Source organism: Salminus brasiliensis, chromosome 25 (assembly GCF_030463535.1).
Source record: "Salminus brasiliensis chromosome 25, fSalBra1.hap2, whole genome shotgun sequence".
Taxonomy (NCBI): domain Eukaryota; kingdom Metazoa; phylum Chordata; class Actinopteri; order Characiformes; family Bryconidae; genus Salminus; species Salminus brasiliensis.
The window spans coordinates 17,871,133-17,890,445 of NC_132902.1; the positions used below are offsets into that span (position 1 = coordinate 17,871,133).

Genomic DNA, 19,313 nt, shown 5'->3' on the forward strand with positions numbered 1-19,313 from the left:
CCAGGACATCACTTGAAGACCCAAGGTTCAGCTCCCTTTGAAGCCTCTAGGCCTTCAAACAGAACAGTATTCCAAGCATACCTCAAAGTTCACCAAGGCTTGGTTTTAGAAGAAGTTCTCAATGATTCTAGAGTGGTTGTCAGTATGAGTGGGAACTTAAACCACACAGAGAATTGTTGGTGGGATTTTAAGAAGGTGTTGAAGTGTGTCCATGTATGTTAACAGTGAAATCATACCCATTTCCAGGTACTCATAGAAGAGACCAAACTGGCTGAAGTTTTGCAAGTCATGGTCTTGCTCCCATCGGCTATAATGGCCCTCTGGATGGCTCCGCCCTTTCCTGCTGATCCACCAGTTCTTCAGTAACCTACCATCACAGCAACACATTAGATTATGTACAGTTCATTTTATTATTAGATAACCAAAAACTCTCAAACACTCTTCTAACAACCCCTGTTTCTGTAAATCCTGTTCCTACATACCACAGAATACACCTGGCAGTCAGAAACATTATATTACTGTAAGCATTCAAAGAATATTTCAAAACATCTTTCAACTGTAATAGGGGTACTCACGGCAGCAAGGCCTCCTGGATGTTGCCCACCAGTTGCTTCCCTGTCATGACAATAACCAGCTGAGTGGTGAGCTCTATTAGACAGCCTCCTGGAGCACACTGCAATGAGACCACATACCAAGGTCAATGCAAAGTTCTATCACCGGCAACTCTCATTAAATGGATCAGGGATGAGATTTGTCAAATGTGCAGTATTTGTTTGTGAAGCAAGAGATCCAATACTGAGAGAGCTGCTCAATACCGACTATCTCTGGCTGCCTATAAGAGGATTTTGAGTGTCTATTTAGACTCCTGACACTAAGAGAAATAAACCCCACCTATTAGCAGATTACATTTTCACATTCAATTTAATACAGCTTACATCCATTTATCATAGAGGTTTCCCTTTTACATAGACTTCCCTTTAATTTAATCTAGCATTAGATGTCATGTAATGTCAGAGACAGCTCAGAAACAGTCTGATCTGAGGGCAGTCAGGGCAAGCTGACCTTTAAAAGTGCTTGGCATGTCTGTTCAATTTCTCAGACTGATGTTTTTGTCTGGAACATATAATTATATGTAGAACAACATATAAAGCAAACACTATGTTACATTTGAAGCAACAGCTTCAAAACCACTGTTATGCTCTACTGACTTGTAACAGGGAGAATAGTGAACGCTCAGATACAAAATCCAGTTTGCTCACAGAGTCACTGTGATTTAAAATTCACTTGTGTTCAATCATTCAATAAATGTTAAAGTCTGACAACTGTAAATCTTAAGCTTTTGTGAATCAGGAGAGAGAAGCTGCTTAGCATTAGCTTAGTTAGCATCATAACACACTGTTCACCACAGAACACTTACAATTCTGGCTGACAGGAACACCACTTATCAACGTTTAGACGAGAATGACTAAGACTGAGTGATTGCTGTTGGAAGGACAGAAAGCTGAACATCCCATTGTGTCGTTTCTGTAGTCTTTGCTTACACAAAACAGACCTAATCCTCAAAAATTAACTTTATTTGGTTTATTTTATTAATGGTCTTAACTTGCATGAACATGAAAGGTAACTTTAAATATTTCTAAACAAATGTATCCTGTATTTTTCATTATGAAAACATGATGTGTTTTTTTTCTTCTCAGAAACTGGCTAGATGAAGAAATAATTCAATTTTGAAGATGATGACATGGCAATGCACAGAGGACAAAATAGTCTCACCTCCTCGTTTCTCAGGTTACTTCCAAACATGTAGGTGTAGTTGCCTGGGTAGCCCACAAATTTGCCTTTAAAGAAGGCAACATAAAAGCAGGAGGAGTAGTAGTTCACAAACTGGAACATGAACATTTTCATGGTCAGCTTGTTCTCATATTCCAAATGGGTTTTAGGAATTTCTGTAGGACAATTCAAACACACATATAAACAGAGGTTATACAGCTGTCTGGATATTATAGTAAATGGATTTTACATGGACAGTGGACAGTAAAAGTAAAATATATATTTTTAAAATGCACTGAATATTTAATAGATCTAAAACTCCTAAATAAATTATTTTAAACATTAAATGTGACAGGAAATTTAGTCATACCCATATCAGTGATCCAGATAGCCACATGCTCATAGAGGAAGTTGAGTATTAGGATGATGACAAAGTTGATGCAGGACGCAGTGACAGAAGTGGCCAGCTGTGGGTTGATCAAGGACCCCACCAGCTGGATCTTGCTAGTAGGACTGTCCTTCATAAGGCTGGCAAAGGCGGCATACACTGCTAACCTGTACGCAATCACTCCCATTATACAGGCCACGATCAGACACGTCTTAGAAACAGAAAGACAGGGAGACTACAGTTAGGCTGACAATTCTAATCCTCGTTACTATCTTTCTACTTTTGAAAAACTAAATCATTTTTTTGAAGATTCAAAGATTTGCAGAATTTTAGTGACGTAATAACTCACCCAGAACAGAACTGTAGCTCCAGAGACAAAAAAGCGTGCACACTTGCTGGTGACAGGCAGATATGGCTCCATTTCCTATCATCAATAAGAGTTTGTGTATCATTAGGATGACTACCACACACATACAACTGATTATTCTTTGTACAATCACTACTGGAAGCTTTAAAAAGACTAAGGAAGTAACATCCTGACTGTCATCCTGACTGCATATGTGTTTTTTCATAACCGAGCACAGCACCTGTGTGATGCGGTTGAGTCGTTTGTTGGTGCACTTCAACTCAAACTCTGGTCTTATCTGAAGCTGCTGCTGCTCTTCTTCAAAATCCACCAGATCCCATTCATACTCCAACCTGGCCTGCCTCCGCTTCCAGAATTCCAGAAATAGAGTCACTGCAAGAGAGGAAAACAGTGAGAGAGGAAAGACAAAATCATAAACAGCAAGAAATGAAAGATCAAGTAAGACTGGCAGTGGGTTCAATACCCAGGTCTGCTAAGCTGCCACTGTTGGACCCTTAAGCAATGCCCTTAACCCCCTTTTCTTCCCTGGTGCTGCACAGAAGGCTGTACACAGCTCCAGGCATGTGTGCTTACTGTCTTACTGTGAGTGTGCTCACTAGTGTGCATGTGTGTTCACTGCACATATGGGTTAAAGTAGTGCTTGTGGTTGCACCTTGTAAATCTGTTGTGGTGTCTCCCTCTGTCGGAAAGACTTAGTATTGACTCTCCTAATTATAAATTAAACATCCAGTGAGTGGCTATTCTGCAGAGAGAATTGACTAGTTGGAGTTGAAAAAAAGGCTACAGTAACTCCAATAACCACTCTGGACAATTGTAGTGAGAACAAAACCATCTCAGAATGCATGGCTCATCGAAACTTAAAGCAGATGGGCAACAACAGCTAAAGACCACACTGGGTTCCACTTCTGTCTACCAAGAACAGAAAGCTGCTGTGTGCGCAGGCCTAGCAAATCTGGACAGTACAAGACTGGAAAAACATAGCATGCCCTGATAAATCTCTATTTCTGCAGAGGTACCCAGGTCAGTAGAGTCAGAATTTGGTGCAAACAACATGAATCCATGAACCCAACCTGCATTGTATTAACAGTCAAGGCTGCTGGGATAGGTGGTGCAATGTGTGGGGAATGTTTTCTTGAACACTTTGAATGCTACAGCTTACTAGAACTGTTGCTGACTATGTGCATCTTTTCATGGTCGCAGTATATCGATTTTCGTTCCACCTACTTTCAGCATGATAATATTTTGTGAACATGACCATGAGGTCATTGTTCTTCAGTGGCATTCCCAGTAACTGAATCTGAATCCAGAAGAACACCTTTGAGATGTGAAAAAAATGGAAAATGAAAATGCTTTAAAAACTCAAACAGAATCTCAAAAGGAATGTTTTAGGAACATCATTTAGAAACCATGAAGAATTGAGGCTGCTTTGAGAGCAAAAGGCAACCCTATCCAGTATTAGCAGTAATCCAGTATAGTGTTCGTGCGCACATGCCACTTCCTTACACTTTGTTTAAGGAAGTCTTTGTGTTATTTCCCCTAACTCTGAGCTGTACTTTCATTTTATTTCATATCAGTTTTCCATGTCCTGAGTTTTGGACTGATCACTACACATGGCCTGCCTCGTTTTATTCAGACTAAAATCAATAACAATAAAACATAAACAAATAATAAATTGCTGTTATGTTTGTGGACACCCCTTCTAATGAATGCATTCAGCTACTTTACATTGCACCCACTGCTGGCACAGATGTGCAAATGCACAAACACAGCTTGTCTAGTTCCTGTAGATAAGTATTGCCAATAGAACAGGATTCTATGGAGCAGGTGAACATGAACCTGTTTTTTTTATGTCATGCATGAGCTAGACATATATAAAGCCCTCCTACTTGTGTGGTAAGGTTGGGGAGTTATGGTTGGGGAGATAATCACCACCCCACTTCCCAAATCCCAAAGACCTTGACCTTACTAACGCTAAATGCAATCTAGCAATTCCCCAAAATCTAGTTGAAAGTCTTTCCTGGACAGATACGATGAATGAGCAGGTATCCCAATACTATTATCCATATAGTGTAGCAGCTCAGTGGTGAGATAACTGCTAGTACAATAGCCATCTTATTATTGGAAGAGAGAAAGTACTCTAAACCCTGTAATTAAGATTCTCATCATGTGCCATTTGAAAAATGACAAAGACCTGCCAGGCACGCTAGGCTTTAAAATTAAGCAATTACTCAAAATCATTTTGTAGCCCTATGAGAAAAGAATAATCTGGCAAGCATTTATCAAATTAGTTTTGCTTGATCCAAGTAATTTATATACCTACTCTCCTGAGATCACAGCTTATTAACCTAGTCTGGCATTTACAGTCTTCTGTAATGCCATGTATCCACCAGTAGGCCGCAGTGTTTAGCTGATGATTAATGTCATGACAAAACAAACTCACCCCAGATTCCCATGAAGATTGCGAAAAACACAGTTCCTTCATTGTCAAACAGATGGGCTTGCTGTTGAAGGAAGAAGGGGATATGAAACCAAAAGCAATAGTATTCTCCTACTATTTAACAGGCAAGAGTGCCTGCCATTGAACATCAGAATTAATAAATGACTAGTAACTGTGCCAGAGAGCTGAGCTGTGATAGGTTTGTGTCCACTGAAGCAGGGACCATTTTCTAATAGTTTTATGACACAGAAGGATGATGGGTGTGCAGATAGGAGGACATTGTATTGCAGCCACAAATGAACACACTACACTGAGCTAATGTGCTTTTATTATGTTGCTGTAATATCAAAGCAATATTGGGTGAACAACATACAACCTACATATTTTATAGGGAAAACTATACATATTATACAGAAATATACATACAGAGTGTATGCATACGTGTGTAAAATGTAAAATACAGCACCTCTAATGTTTGGATAAATGCTCATTCAGCTAACAAAAGCCTCTCTGCCCATAGTGATGTAAAACTTGCTTGACTATAGACAGTGACTGGTGTCCCAGCAGCTTCACATATACATATACATATACATATAAGTGTGAATCGTTGATTGGGCATTAATGAATATATAACAGTTAACTCACCCAGGATGAGAGACATGTGGAGTTGAGCTTCCAGTAGGAGCACTTCTTATCACACAGAGGGCACATTACAATTTTCCCACCAATATCAGGGTGACAGAGCTCCTTACTGCAGAAAGGGGGAATATATTTTAGGTCTCAAAAGGGAAAATAAAAAGTAATTTTTAAACCGTTAGTCTTCGAGTTTATCTTTAAGCCACACAATCTTCACCAAAAAGGAGGACACTTAAATCACACTTGGGCATTAGGCATTACTAATATATTTAAAAGCAAACAGAAACATATTTGATTGTACAGAACATCAGTGGTCTTACTGTACCTCTCTGTAGATGTAAGATAATCATTGTGATTTTAAGGCAGGTGTTTCTTTTCACCACTGTAACCTGTTAATCCCACAAGACACATGGCAAACAACCAGGATGATGCTAACCTTGAGATGTTATCGTCATAGCTGAGCAGACCATAGACAAAGCAGATGACGCCCATTACAGCAGCAAAGAACAGCATCTCTGTGTAGAAGCCCAACCAAGCAAAGTAGATACCAATCTTCTCACCATAATACTTCCTGTTGAAAGCATAACAGGAAATGTCACTGAGGCAACCCTTTAATATTGCAAAGTAGCTGTAGCAAAGGTATACCAGGACACCAAGATTTGTGGTTATGTGATTACATATACATAATCACAAATCTTAGTGTACAAACTCGCAATGATCTTTATATATATATATATATATATATATATATATATATATATATATATATATATATATATATACACACACACACACAATCAAAAAAAATAAAGGGAACACTTAAACAACACAATATAACTCAAACTTCTGTGAAATCAAACTGTCCACTTAGGAAGCAACACTGAATTATTGGCAATTAGCAAGACACATTCAATAAAGGAGTGGTTCTCAGTACCTATGCTTTCTGGCTGATGTTTTGATTATTTTTTAATGTTGGTGGTGCTTTCACACTCGTGGTAGCATGAGACGGACTCTACAACCCACACAAGTGACTCAGGTAGTGCAGCTCATCCAGGATGGCACATCAATGCGAGCTATGGCAAAAAGGTTTGCTGTGTCGGTCAGTACACCAGGAGACGTGGAGGAGGCCGTAGGAGGGCAACAACCCAGCAGCAGGTCTGCTACCTCCGCCTTTGTGCAAGAAGGAACAGGAGGAGCACTGCCAGAGCCCTGCAAAATGACCTCCAGCAGGCCACAAATGTGCATGTGTCTGCACAAACAGAAACCAACTCCATGAGGATGGTATGAGGGCCCGATGTCCACAGATGGGGGTTGTGCTCACAGCCCAACACCGTGCAGGATGCTTGGCATTTGCCGGAGAACACTAGGATTGGCAAATTCGCGACTGGCGCCCTGTGCTCTTCACAGATGAAAGCAGGTTCACACTGAGCACGTGACAGACGTGACTGAGTCTGGAGACGCTGTGGAGAGCGATCTGCTGCCTGCAATATCCTTCAGCATGACGGTTTGGCAGTGGGTCAGTAATGGTGTGGGGTGGCATTTCTTTGGAGGGCCGCACAGCCCTCCATGTTCTCGCCAGAGGTAGCCTGACTGCCATTAGGTACCGAGATGAGATCCTCAGACTCCCTGTGAGACCATATGCTGGTGCGGTTGGCCCTGGGTTCCTCCTAATGCAGGACAATGCTAGACCTCATGTGGCTCTAGTGTGTTAGCAGTTCCTGCAAGATGAAGGCATTGAAGCTATGGACTGGCCCGCCTGTTCCCCAGACCTGAATCCGATTGAGCACATCTGGGACATCATGTCTCGCTCCATCCACCAACGTCACGTTGCACCACAGTCTCCAATTTAATTTCCATTGATGATTTTTGTGTGATTTTGTTGTCAGCACATTCAATGAGAATATTTCATTCATTTTAGCAGTATATATATATATATATATATATATATATATATATATATATATATATATATATGCACACACAGCTTTGAAACCTCACATCAAAGTGCTGCCTGTCAAACCTCTTGAATAGCTGATGCATACTGCTCATTAGTACTGAGCTTATTTGAGCTCAGCTGAGCCTTTGTGATTCAGTTACTTCAAAGTCAAAGTTGTTTTTCATGTACTGTCGTTCCATATTTCCATATTTTCTATGGGATAAAGCAGTCCAAACAATATATAGCAAAACTGGTTGTTTAACTTGCATGGTAATGGCAACACTATATGTCAGATATGTTTAAGAACAAAAGCTTTTCCTTAAAAAAAATAAATAATTAAATTAAAAAAACGTCTAACGCTGGCCTTACATCGAACGACAATTTCACTGTTGCAGACAAATTTCCAATGTCTGAAAAAATCATGGGAGTCTTGCGGCGCACTCTTGTCTCGATCGCTTGGTCATCTGGACATCAACAGTGTTGACAAAATCAAAAGTGTTTAATATTGCCACAAGTTTAGTAAAGTTAGTCTTTACATTGTGAATAACCAACAGGTGAGGTTTTTTTTCTTCCCCCAAACACACTACTGCATACATAAGGGCAGCTGTGGCCTGTGTTCTGCTCTATTGTTCAACAGTTTCTTTTCTTGTTAATTATCACCAGGAGCATGACGGGAAATCATTTCAAAAGGAATATGGTTGGAGAAAATAGTGACCCTGCAAGATTCTCAGTCTTTGCAAAATCATCTGTATCATCTCGTAATCATCTAGATGCGAAAGTCTGTCAGACTAAAGTCCTTCAAAAGTTTTTTCAGAATCTTTTCAAAGTCTTCTAGTAGGCCATATTTAGCACAATAGGGTATATAAGATTCTTCTATATAAGATTCTTAAATACAAAAAAACTAGCTCTAATATTTTCTTAAGAAGGCCTTAAATGTTTTGTTTCTGGTCGGTGATGGTCAGTTTCAGACTGGTGGTCTCTGGGTGTGGGCTTAGGTGGGGTAGACTATATTTAGGTTCAACTCAGCTATTTAAACTGATCATTTTAGAGGTTGACCTTCTTAACTTCTAAATGTGAGGTTCTCATAAGCTTAGGGATTTTTTAAATACCATTTTTTAAAGAGAAACTTAAATTTAAAAAACAATTTATCTTGAATGTTATCCTACTAGAAATAAACACATTCAAGAAGGATTTCTTTAAGACACTTTTGTGAATCTGACCCTAGAGTTTCCCACCTGATTAGATTGAGTGGTTGCTCCTTGTAGAAGCTGAGAAAGCGAGCCCAGTGCCTATAGAGGTGATATCTCTCACTCTCACACTGTGTCTGATCTGATTTTTTCCAGTAGCGACACTGCAGAGCAAAACAGGAACGTTGAGGACCTCATAAATAGACTTCATAAATAGCAGAAAAAAGAAAAAGAAGCGTAAAAAGGCAGATCTTACATCATGGAGGGGGTATGCAGAAGTATAAGTGCCGTTGTTTAGCAGTCTTTTAATTCCTGTCTTGTCCTTCTCTTTGCGATCCTCCTTGTAGTACGGACAGCGAGTAAGGATGTAGTACACCTAAAAAAGTGCAGTGTGAAAAAAATAATAAAAACACTAACATTTAATAAGAAGAAGAATTTTCATCCAAAGCCAGCCATGTTAAGGCTCAAAATATGTCTGAACCCAGCTGAACTCGAGAAACCTGAACATGAACCCTAAGCACAAAATGAACCTGATAAATGCTCAGGTTTCTCATATTCTTCCTTCTCCAATATGAATTTGTCCCGAATTCTCTCCTATGTGTAATCAGGGTCTTTTTGGGTTTTGTTTGAAGGCATTCACTGATGAATACTTTTGTTAAAGTGAAATTTAAGCTCAATTTTTGTTTATCAGTGATTTTGATGATGCTATTTGACGATGGCTCAGTAATGCTACTCAAGCAGGCATTGCCATCATTAGGTACAATCATTAGAAATGTGTAGTTTTTATTGTGTTTTTATGCAGGTAATCATCAGTTTTAAACAGAATTTTTAGGCAACCCCCTAGTTTACACTTACAATCCTATTACGGGTAGATTGAGGAAAGAAGGTTTCCTGGTCTTTAATGAGGAAGAAGTCAGTCTTGCTCTTGTCGAACGGCGCAGTGAAGTAATCAGGATCGGGCTTCATGATTTTCGGAGGCAGGCGGAAGGGCTGCGTAAGCCATTCCAGTGGGACTTCTCGTGCTTTAGGGATGTCGCTGGCCTTGAATGGGACCTTGATCTTTAGCACGTCTGCAAAGGTGGCTAGGACTTCCCAGGGGGCGTGAATCTTCAGGTAGTAAGTCTTACGATCATCTGACTCCTTTAAGGGGAAAGAATTGTAGTGAAATGTAGTAAACTGCCAAATTTCCATAATAATTTTAGAATGGCAATATTGCAAAAATATCCACAGACACTCTTATGGATTATCCACAGTGTTTGTTATTGGTAACACAATATTTCTACACTTATTACAGGGATACTGACCGGTTCAGACCAGACCAGATATAAGTTGGTGTTCTCAGGATTTGGTGTCAGATGAATTGCAAAAGAATTTAGGTCAGAGGTGAAGCACAATGGACACAGACAGTGTGCTTGTTGGCCCATAGGGGGCATCTCAGTTGAGAATGATCTCACCGATTTATGCTCAGTCTCCAGCTCTAGACCAGCTTTCTCAAGGTTGGATTCAAACAGTCTTCTCCGCTCCTGTACACACACACACACACACACACACACACACACACACAGACACACACAGACACACACAGACACACACAGACACACACACACAGACACAGACACACACACAGACACACACATTATACATTATACACTGATTCCAATGAAGAAAACCCTTGCCCTGAAACATTATTTGCTTTCACTATGGATTTCCTACAGATATTCAATTGTTTACTATCTGGTTATACTCATCAGGGCTGGGATTAGTATTAGGGCCAGGACTAGGTTTAGGAAGGAGGTCTAGGAAGGAGGTTTTGGGTTAAGGTAAATTCAGGTATATTTAATAGCTATAAAAACATCTAAAGTGTCATACACCAAAAACTGTCATCCATTATTTTACATTAATCTCCCTCATAACAATGAAGCCACTCAAACCACCACCTATTTTAGTTTTTTTTAGTATATTCTCTTCTGATGAAAAGGCAGATATATAACTAAACAAATTGTGCACTATATAGAGCCCTTGGGGGGGGAAATACCAACTGCCTATTCCTGGAGCAGCCTAATCCAATAACTTCAGAAAGCACACCCTTGTCAGTGCCGTTAAAACTGAGAGTAACCAGACAAGCTGGTTTGCAGCAGGCCTTTCCAGTGTGACACACAGTACTCCACACACTGAGAGATTAGCCTCTCAGCCTCTCAGGTTCCCAGTGCAGGATGCTTCCTGATCATGTCAGATCACTAAACTAGAAATCATCCCTTTGATTTTGGAGAAATGGAGAAGCCAGTTTTAAACAGGAGTCATTTCCTTTTCTCAAAATGATCACATATACGCAACAAGACAAGATTTTCTGAACTGTGTTTTCAGGATCAATGCAGATCTGTTACTAGGTCCTTGATGCAGGTATTCTTCTCATAGCCATAACATTTACAGCAGCAGACGAAGTGAAAAACATCAGTTCTTGAAGGTGATGTGTTAAAAGCAGGAAAACTGGGCAAGCATAAGGATCTGAGCCACGGGAAAAATAAACAAGTGGTAGCTAGACGTGTCAGAGTGTCTCCAAAACGGCAGGTAGGTCTTGAGGGGTGTTCCCTGTGTGCGTTTCCTAATAAAAGAGCTCCAAGACAACCAGTACACCAGGACAGGGTTATGGGTTAAGGTGATCCATGGAGGCCCCACCTCAAAACTTACAGGACTTAAAGTATCTGTTGCACAATGTTTTGTGAAGTCCAAGCCTTGAATGGTCTGATCTGAGGACCTACTCAATATTAGGCAAGTGGTGCTAATGCTATGGCTGATCGGTATATGTAGTTATTGACAGACTTTTATACTTTTATATTGTCACTTTTTCTTCCCCCAAATAATCAAGAAATTGATTGAAATCAGTACAAATATTCTATTATGGAAGTAATACTGTTATTGGTAAATTTTTAAATATTGTTTTGGTAAATATTCCTTCAGCATATGCCCAATGCTTGTGCCGTCATCCCACTATTATGACTGCTGTCATTGTTTAAGGAAGTCTCACCATACAAATGGCTTTGAGACATGACATCTGGTACAGTAAGGCAGAGAAAATTCCCTGCAAAACTAGTCGATGCTGTCGTTGACTTCGGCATACTGACATAAATAGATCATCGCGGTCATGCAAAAACTTTGCATATCCAAAATGGCAATTTTCATGGAAGTCAATGTAAAAAGATTTTATTAAGTAATTTTGATGAATTTCTATTTCTATAAAATTTTTGAACAATGTGAAAACAAACCATGTATTTCGGCTTAAACTTAAGTTTCATGGTTTACTCCCGTGAAACAGAAACTAGACAGCCATTAGACCTGGAAGTCAATCTAAGTAATCTTTGTGGCACAGTTAAGATTACACACCCTAACACCAATACAGGAACAGAGAGTTACATGACGGCTGCTAGCAGTTTCTCAACCCTTTGGCCCCACAGACCACAGTACACTACATCTTCACTTTAACCCACACTCAGCTAGATCATCTTAATATACAAGCTGGTAATATTGCAAGGTCTACACATATTTAAATAATACATACATTATTTATGACATGCTTTACATGCTTTACAAAGATGTTGTCGTTTCTATCTGTAAATCTGTAAAAATGAGTCAGAGTACCAGCAAACTTGTTCTTGTGAATGTGCAGCTGTGTACTTAAGAAACATACTGCTTTCTTGTCTCCATCCTTGTCATCAACGTAGGACAGGACAAAGTCGATGCGACGTTTGCCATCTCTGAAGTACACAGAGTCCTTGTCCTGCTCCAGCTTACCAATCTAAAAAGACAAAGAAAGAGGAGAATAAAGTGTGAGGCGGTCACATCAGAGACAAAATATACACTAACTTAATCTAACCTAATCTAGACAAAGTATTGCATCAGACTTTTATTTTTTTTACATTTTAAAAGTAGAACATTTTGAAGAGAAGTTAAAGATCTTTAATCTATTCTAACTGTATATCAGTACGTTCCTGAAACAAATTGGAAATAAAGTCCTGCCAAGCAACAGACTCAACAGTTTTAACTCTTCAAAATCTCCAGTTCCTCTGAATAGGTAAAGTAAGTAGAAGATGAGCTGAGCTCCACAAGGCTTTTAAAATTATTTTTGTTGTGTAAATCCAATACTTTATCAAACTCTAACAAACTAATTAATCATGGTTAGAAATAAATAATGGAAGAGAAGTGATGTCAAAACTTACTAGATATAAAATACTAGATATACATAAATCAAGTCATCCATGTGCTCCTTGAGACAGCTGCCTAGCACTCAAAACCCATTAACCTGCCCAAGACATCTACTCACAGGACTGTCCACTACTGGCTAATAAGGTTAAAATAAAGTTTTGGCCACAATAAACAAAGATATGTTTGGAGGACAAAGAGTGTAGAATTTCATGAAAAGAACACCTCTCCAACTGTTAAACATGAGGGTGGATCAATCATGCTTTGAGCTTGTGTTGCAGCCAGTAGCACAGGGAATATTTCAGTGGTAGAGGGAAATTCAACACCAGCAGATTCTGGATAGATTCAACAGAAGGACACTGATCCTAAACACACTTCAAAATCCAAGCACAAGAGATGCAAGGTGAAGGTTTTGCCATGGCCCTAACACTCCTCAGTCCTAAACATTGGAATTCTGTGGATAGACTTCAATATAGTAGTGAAATCTAGACAGCCCAGGAAACTCACGTAATTAGAGGCCGTTTACAGGAAGAATAACCCAAAATCCCCAAAACAAGAACTGAAAGACTCTTAGCTGTCAGAAAAGGTTATTCACACCTGAGGAGATAGGACAGTATCAGTTATATGACGACACAGATGTGATTTAGGCTGATTTAGCCTAACCACCCCCCCCACCCTGCTTACGCTCTAGCTGGAGGGACTTTTTTCTTTTTTTTCTTTTTAAGCTGCTTAATCTTTTTATTTTAGTTTATTACTAAGCAACAGATCTGTATCAGATACAGACATGGAAACACTGACACAAAATTTATCTGACGGTTTGTCCACACCAAAAAAGGGAAAGTCTCACATCACCACGGCAACCATGGACAGAAATGCTCAGAGTGGATTTAGTGGAGTCAGGGAGAGCTTTACTGGAGCACCACAGTTGAGAGCTAAAGACACACAGGGGCACAAACAGAGCAGTTATCTCTGCTGAGCAAATATATGCAAAATGGAAATCCATCAAAGTGCGCATGCACACAGAACATGCGCATGCACACAGAAGCGGAAGCTAAAAACACTCTACACACAGAGTAACAGGCACTCAAAACAGCTTGCCCTTTGTCCTCTCTGCTGAATGCGCAAATAATGACAGTGGAGTCATAATACATACTACTGTTTGTGTCAAGACACTAAGAAAAATAATGAAAAATGTGCCTAATAGCAGTAATTCAGTCCACCTCCTCAGTTTCCGCTGGTTCTTGTTTTTATTACATTTAGTGTCATAATGGCTTGCTTCCTATACCATGTCCTAATTCGGCCCTTTGAAAGTATGACTTTTGCCCCCCCGAACAACATTTATTGGTGGCATTTTTTGTGTATTGTAAACTGACTAAACTGGACCATAGCTTTTTGTAACTGTAACTGTTAACAGACCTTGATGCTACCTATGTGGTTTTTGTTACCTAGCTGTTTTATTTAAAATATCAGCTGACAAACCGCTTATTGTTGTAGAACATGGATCCAAATTAGTTTGTTGAGATGTTGGACCTAGATTGTACATTTAGCAAAAATACTGATATATATAACAGCAAATACTTATTTTTTTATGCGCTTTGGTACCAATGCAGTTTCCAAGACTCCACTGAATAATACAGAAGCGTATTTAATGGCAAGCATTGAATTGGAAATGTACCGCTTACAGTTTATTTACATTTTTATTGTAAGGGCAAACGTCATCAGGCCAATTAAACAATAAGATTCACTGCTATTCTATTTTTAATGACCAAAGTTATCCATAATGGCAATTAGCTGTTGCTGCCTTAGATTTTATCACAATAAGGACATTTATCATATTATATGTTTATGCATGGACAAAAACGATTTGACTGGATCTACCAGTTTTGCATAGGTGCCCTGAGTGGTCCAACGCAATAAGGCGGTCACTATTACCGAAAGATCATTAGTTCAAATCCTGGTCATGCTGCTAGCCATTAGCAGCCGGTGCCCAGAGACAGCACAATCGGCAATTGGCCCTGCTCTTTCCAGGGTGATTACATTGCACTTTCTCACCACGTCATTTCAGTGCTGGCCGGCACAGGCATCTGCTTTCACATTATAAAGCATTAACATCATGTTTTGCACAAGTGTACATTTACACTCCTGCTGAATGTTTTGGTGGGAAAGAACCTCAAGGAAGTGCTCAGAATTTAGCCTTTGACATATAAAGGCATGTATATTCATGAATCCTGCATAATTGGAAGAACAGGGTTCCCAGTGGCTCAGCCAGTCTAATAAATCTAATGTGTTACCACTATGTTCCGGGGGTTGCAAATTCTAAAACATGCCACTTTGCCATCAGCAGCTGGAGTCCAGGAGAGCACTCCTCTTTTGCTTGTAAGCGATGTTGACCGACCGGCAACTGGTGTGGCAGAGCGCTTTCCTCAGAGCACTGTCTAGCAGTACTAAAAGAATAGTGTCTGGAGCATTGCTAGTGCTAGGGGGAGTTATGAATGGGTGGGTTATTTGGCAGTACCGAAATTAGACGAAAAAGGGGAAAATGCGACAAACTAATAAAAAATAATAAATAACTAGAATAAATAACACTGGATGCTATGCAAATTCACATTTTACAAATAACATATACAGTCGTTTTCATGCATGATCATTAAGATAAAATCTATTCCTGTGGGTGTTTTATAAATGAGACCATTTCTTCCTCCCTAAACTTTCATTTCCGGTTTTGTGTCGAATTTGTAAACACAGCCACTATTTCACTGCACCTTATCAACCCTATAGCTGAAGAGCACACTCAATAGTAGGTAGTCTTGTACACAGTTAAACCGGATGTTCATTTTAGATGTTCTACGAGTGAATACTGCAACCACATCAAGACACACTTAGCGCTGCGTCTGCACTTCTACATCCAACTGGCTCTCAGTGTATTACAGTGTATTACTATAGACTCTACAGAGTCAGACATATACATACAGGATACTCATTTAGAGTATTATTTCAGCTGTGCTTGAAGTTCTAAAACCAAGGCCTCACCCGGTCAAGAATCATGACTAACTACATCCGGCAGCTTCTGTGTCAACAGAAAAGGGTTTGTTTGACAGAACATATTGGATTAGCCAACATGGAAAACAATGGGAAAGTGCAAGAAGACCAATGCAGATCTCAGAAGGATAATTATAGATTTAAACAAGCCAGGAATGTCTCTTGGAGCAATTTCTAAACAAACACAGATTACAAGATCAACTGTAAGCCAGTGAATGTTATTGAGAGCCACTGGAGGTCTGGAAGAAGAACCGAACTGTCAACATAAGATTAAACTGTCAGAAACAACCCAAAAAACAAAAAGGTCTGCCATGAACTGGAAGTTGCTGGAACACCAGTGTAACTGTTCATAGTCAAGTTTTACATCACCATGGACCAAGAAAACACTTCCTGAAGGAAACAGCAAAAATGGAGGAGTAAAAGGTGAGGCATTCAATCCCAGAAGCATGGTAGTGGTAGCAACATGCTCAGGGGCTGTTTCGTCGATTGTAGAACTGGTATACTGCATAAACTGGATGAAATAATGAAGAAGGACTAACCGAAGGTTCTTCAGCATAACCTTAAATCATCAGACAGACAGAAGGTTGGTGTGGAACGAATAAAGAAGGTGGACTAAGCTTTTAAATTATTCTTCTCAAACAGCCATCCCTCAACCCTACTGTCAATAAAAGGTCTGTGTCAGAAACAAGTTTAATTGAACTCTACAAATTCTGCCAAGAAAAGTGGTCAAATATCTAACCAGAATTCTGCCAGAAGCTTGCTGATTGCTACAAAAAGCATCTGGTCGAGGTGCTGCATTGAAATAAGAAAAAAATGAATAATGAGTAACTGAGCATAATACAGTAACAGAGAAAGCGGTCACCCGCTAGGCCCACCATGCTTAATGTTAATTAAATGCAAGAGCTAATCCACAGTGGTTCCATTAGGGAACCACTTTGTTTCTCAGGAATATTAGTGAGGGAGCAGCTCAGCTCACTCTGCCTCTCCTCCATTAACAAGACATGAGCCTGAGTTATTGAATTCCATTTATTCTTATTGATGGCTGCACAGCCCCAGCTGCAAAGCCACAGAGAGAACAATTTCAGCAATTTCTCAAACAGCACAGCACTGTGAAAAAAAGGGACTGTGTCCAGACTGGGGAGAACTTGTGTCTTGTGTTGTGTGTCTTTAACTGTGCTGCAAATAAACAACCCTTTATTATATCAGATTATATAGATTCAGGTTACTATACAGTGCAAGAATCAGACCTTTGGGTTTGTATAAATAATACTGCCACACAAGTAAAATGTGGTAAGATGTACTGGTAAGATGTGCTGATAATTAATACTGGTCTAAATCACTTTGTTTGTATGAATGTTATTATGTCAGCTTTTTATTATTACTTTTATATTGTGTTTATAATATAATTTTTAAAAATTATCCCTGGTCATTTAGCTCCTAGTTACTTTACGCTGCAATAAAACCATTTCCTCTTTGATAGTGTCAAGTTTAAGGTGGTACACACTGTGAACTGAAGTGAAATAACTACTTCAACATTTTAGGAATGCACTATGATTTTACTGCAAACAACAAAATAGGATCTTAATCATCGCTCAACTACAAAGAAGCTGGGGTGGTTTAGCAGCATGGGCAAGAACAATAGAAAACAGACAAACATCTGGAGAAAAAGTGGCTCAAGTTTATTCAAAAGGCTTGAAGCAAGACATTATGTTACATTTTCTTGTTCTACTGTCAAATAGCTTCACAGTGCAGACTCTAAACTGTTCTGTTAGTCTGAGAACACTCCTCCTCCAGGCTCTGAGCCATGTCTGGAAATGACGCCTAGAAGACGCTAGAGGACACTCTGCTAAAACAAGACTCGGAACTAGACGGAACTTAAAACAGCTGATGCACGATCTACTACAATATAAAAGTCCATAAAAATCCACTGGATCAAATCACATCCCTGAAATAACCATTAAATATTCTTGTCTAAATGCAGTCTATATTTACAGTTCTCAGCTACAGCCTAAGCATAAATTCAGCTTCCATACCTCAATGTGAGCTAGCACATCAATCAAACATTCCTAAGCTAGCAGGTTAAACAGAGCAGATCTAGGGCTTTCATGCCGCATGCTGTGTTAGCAAGACTCAGATTGAAAGTTGGCCTCACTCACACACTGCAGATAAGAGTTCAGCTAGTTTACTCCACAGTCCGCCTGAATGAGCCCTGCGTTTGGGCCTTGTTGTTCCCTCCTAGCTGTGAACCTCAGCATTCTCATGCCACTTCTGCAAAACTGTATTTCGGAAATCACTGAGGTTTACTGTAATGCTTCATAAATATTAAAGTAAGAAACCCTACAGTTTGACCTTGGCATGATACAAACCAGAAGCAACGTCAAAGAGACAACCAGCTGCATTCTCTAACCACAGCAGTTATTTTTATCTCGATCCAGCTTCAACCAGCAATTCAGAGGAAAAATGTGCCAGTTGTGGCTCTGCCAAACATGGCTCTTGTGCACAGCTCAGAGCAAGCCCTACACTTTGGAAATCAAAATGTAGCAGGAATACTGGGCATACTACAAACCAAAACTACATAAATTCAGTGCAATGAAAGAAACAGCCCATTACTTCCTCACAGCGCTTTTTGGAACTATCAGGCCTTTTCTCACAACATCTGCCATGTGAGAATAACTGGGGCAATCAGTCTGCTCCACTTATCTGCTCACAACAAGCTTCAGAACAAACCACAGAGCTAGGCCTATGTTTAGACAAAAATAATAAAGAATTACTACAGTCAGAACGTGGGTTCAGCAATGTATCCAGCATAGTGGATAGAACTAAAAAAAATAATAAATAAATTAAAAAAAATTTAAAAAGCATACTTCAAGTTACTTTTCAAAAATAGTATCTCACTATAAACCCCCAGACTTGCAATAATAGTTATAGGAAGTTTCTCAAACTGTAACCTGCATTAATGAGCACCATACGAGATCATTCTTACCCAATGCTCTAAACATAGAATGAGTCTCCCTACAGTAGGAACAGTTCTGATGACCTGCTGACTGAACGGTGTTGAATTACACTGTACAGCTCAGTGTTTTGACAGACGTTTTACCTGCACTCTAACCTTTAACTGTTATTACACTTTTAGGCATCACTTTACTGATATATGGTGGATTGTAGTTGCCTTATTAATCATCACATGGCAGTCAACAAATATTCAAATGAATATCTAAAGTTAAATGTAAATGACTGTCTATTGAATGTCACCTTACACCTAACCCTAACCATACCTTTCAGATTTAGATTTAGGGTTAGATTTAAGAGTTAGGTTAAAGTTAGGGTTAGTTTTAGGAATTAGGGTTGATTCAATG

At 39.4% G+C, this 19,313-nt stretch overlaps 1 protein-coding gene across 4 annotated transcripts in view; it reads right to left on the minus strand.

The window, feature by feature from the left end:
- ano5b (anoctamin 5b) overlaps positions 1-19,313 on the minus strand; it is a 42,469-nt gene that overhangs the window by 6,783 nt on the left and 16,373 nt on the right. For 2 of the 4 annotated variants that reach the window (XM_072670954.1, XM_072670953.1), the window contains 14 exons: positions 12,407-12,514; positions 10,176-10,244; positions 9,577-9,861; positions 8,978-9,097; positions 8,770-8,885; positions 6,035-6,169; positions 5,608-5,713; positions 4,966-5,026; positions 2,746-2,897; positions 2,508-2,582; positions 2,141-2,369; positions 1,774-1,946; positions 576-673; positions 237-367 (listed from right to left, as the gene is read on the minus strand). In XM_072670954.1, the coding sequence (XP_072527055.1) occupies positions 237-367; positions 576-673; positions 1,774-1,946; positions 2,141-2,369; positions 2,508-2,582; positions 2,746-2,897; positions 4,966-5,026; positions 5,608-5,713; positions 6,035-6,169; positions 8,770-8,885; positions 8,978-9,097; positions 9,577-9,861; positions 10,176-10,244; positions 12,407-12,514 (1,858 nt within the window). Of the gene's footprint in view, positions 1-236; positions 368-575; positions 674-1,773; positions 1,947-2,140; positions 2,370-2,507; positions 2,583-2,745; positions 2,898-4,965; positions 5,027-5,607; positions 5,714-6,034; positions 6,170-8,769; positions 8,886-8,977; positions 9,098-9,576; positions 9,862-10,025; positions 10,245-12,406; positions 12,515-19,313 lie in introns of all 4 variants that reach the window. The other 2 variants (XM_072670952.1, XM_072670951.1) reach the window with 1 other exon arrangement.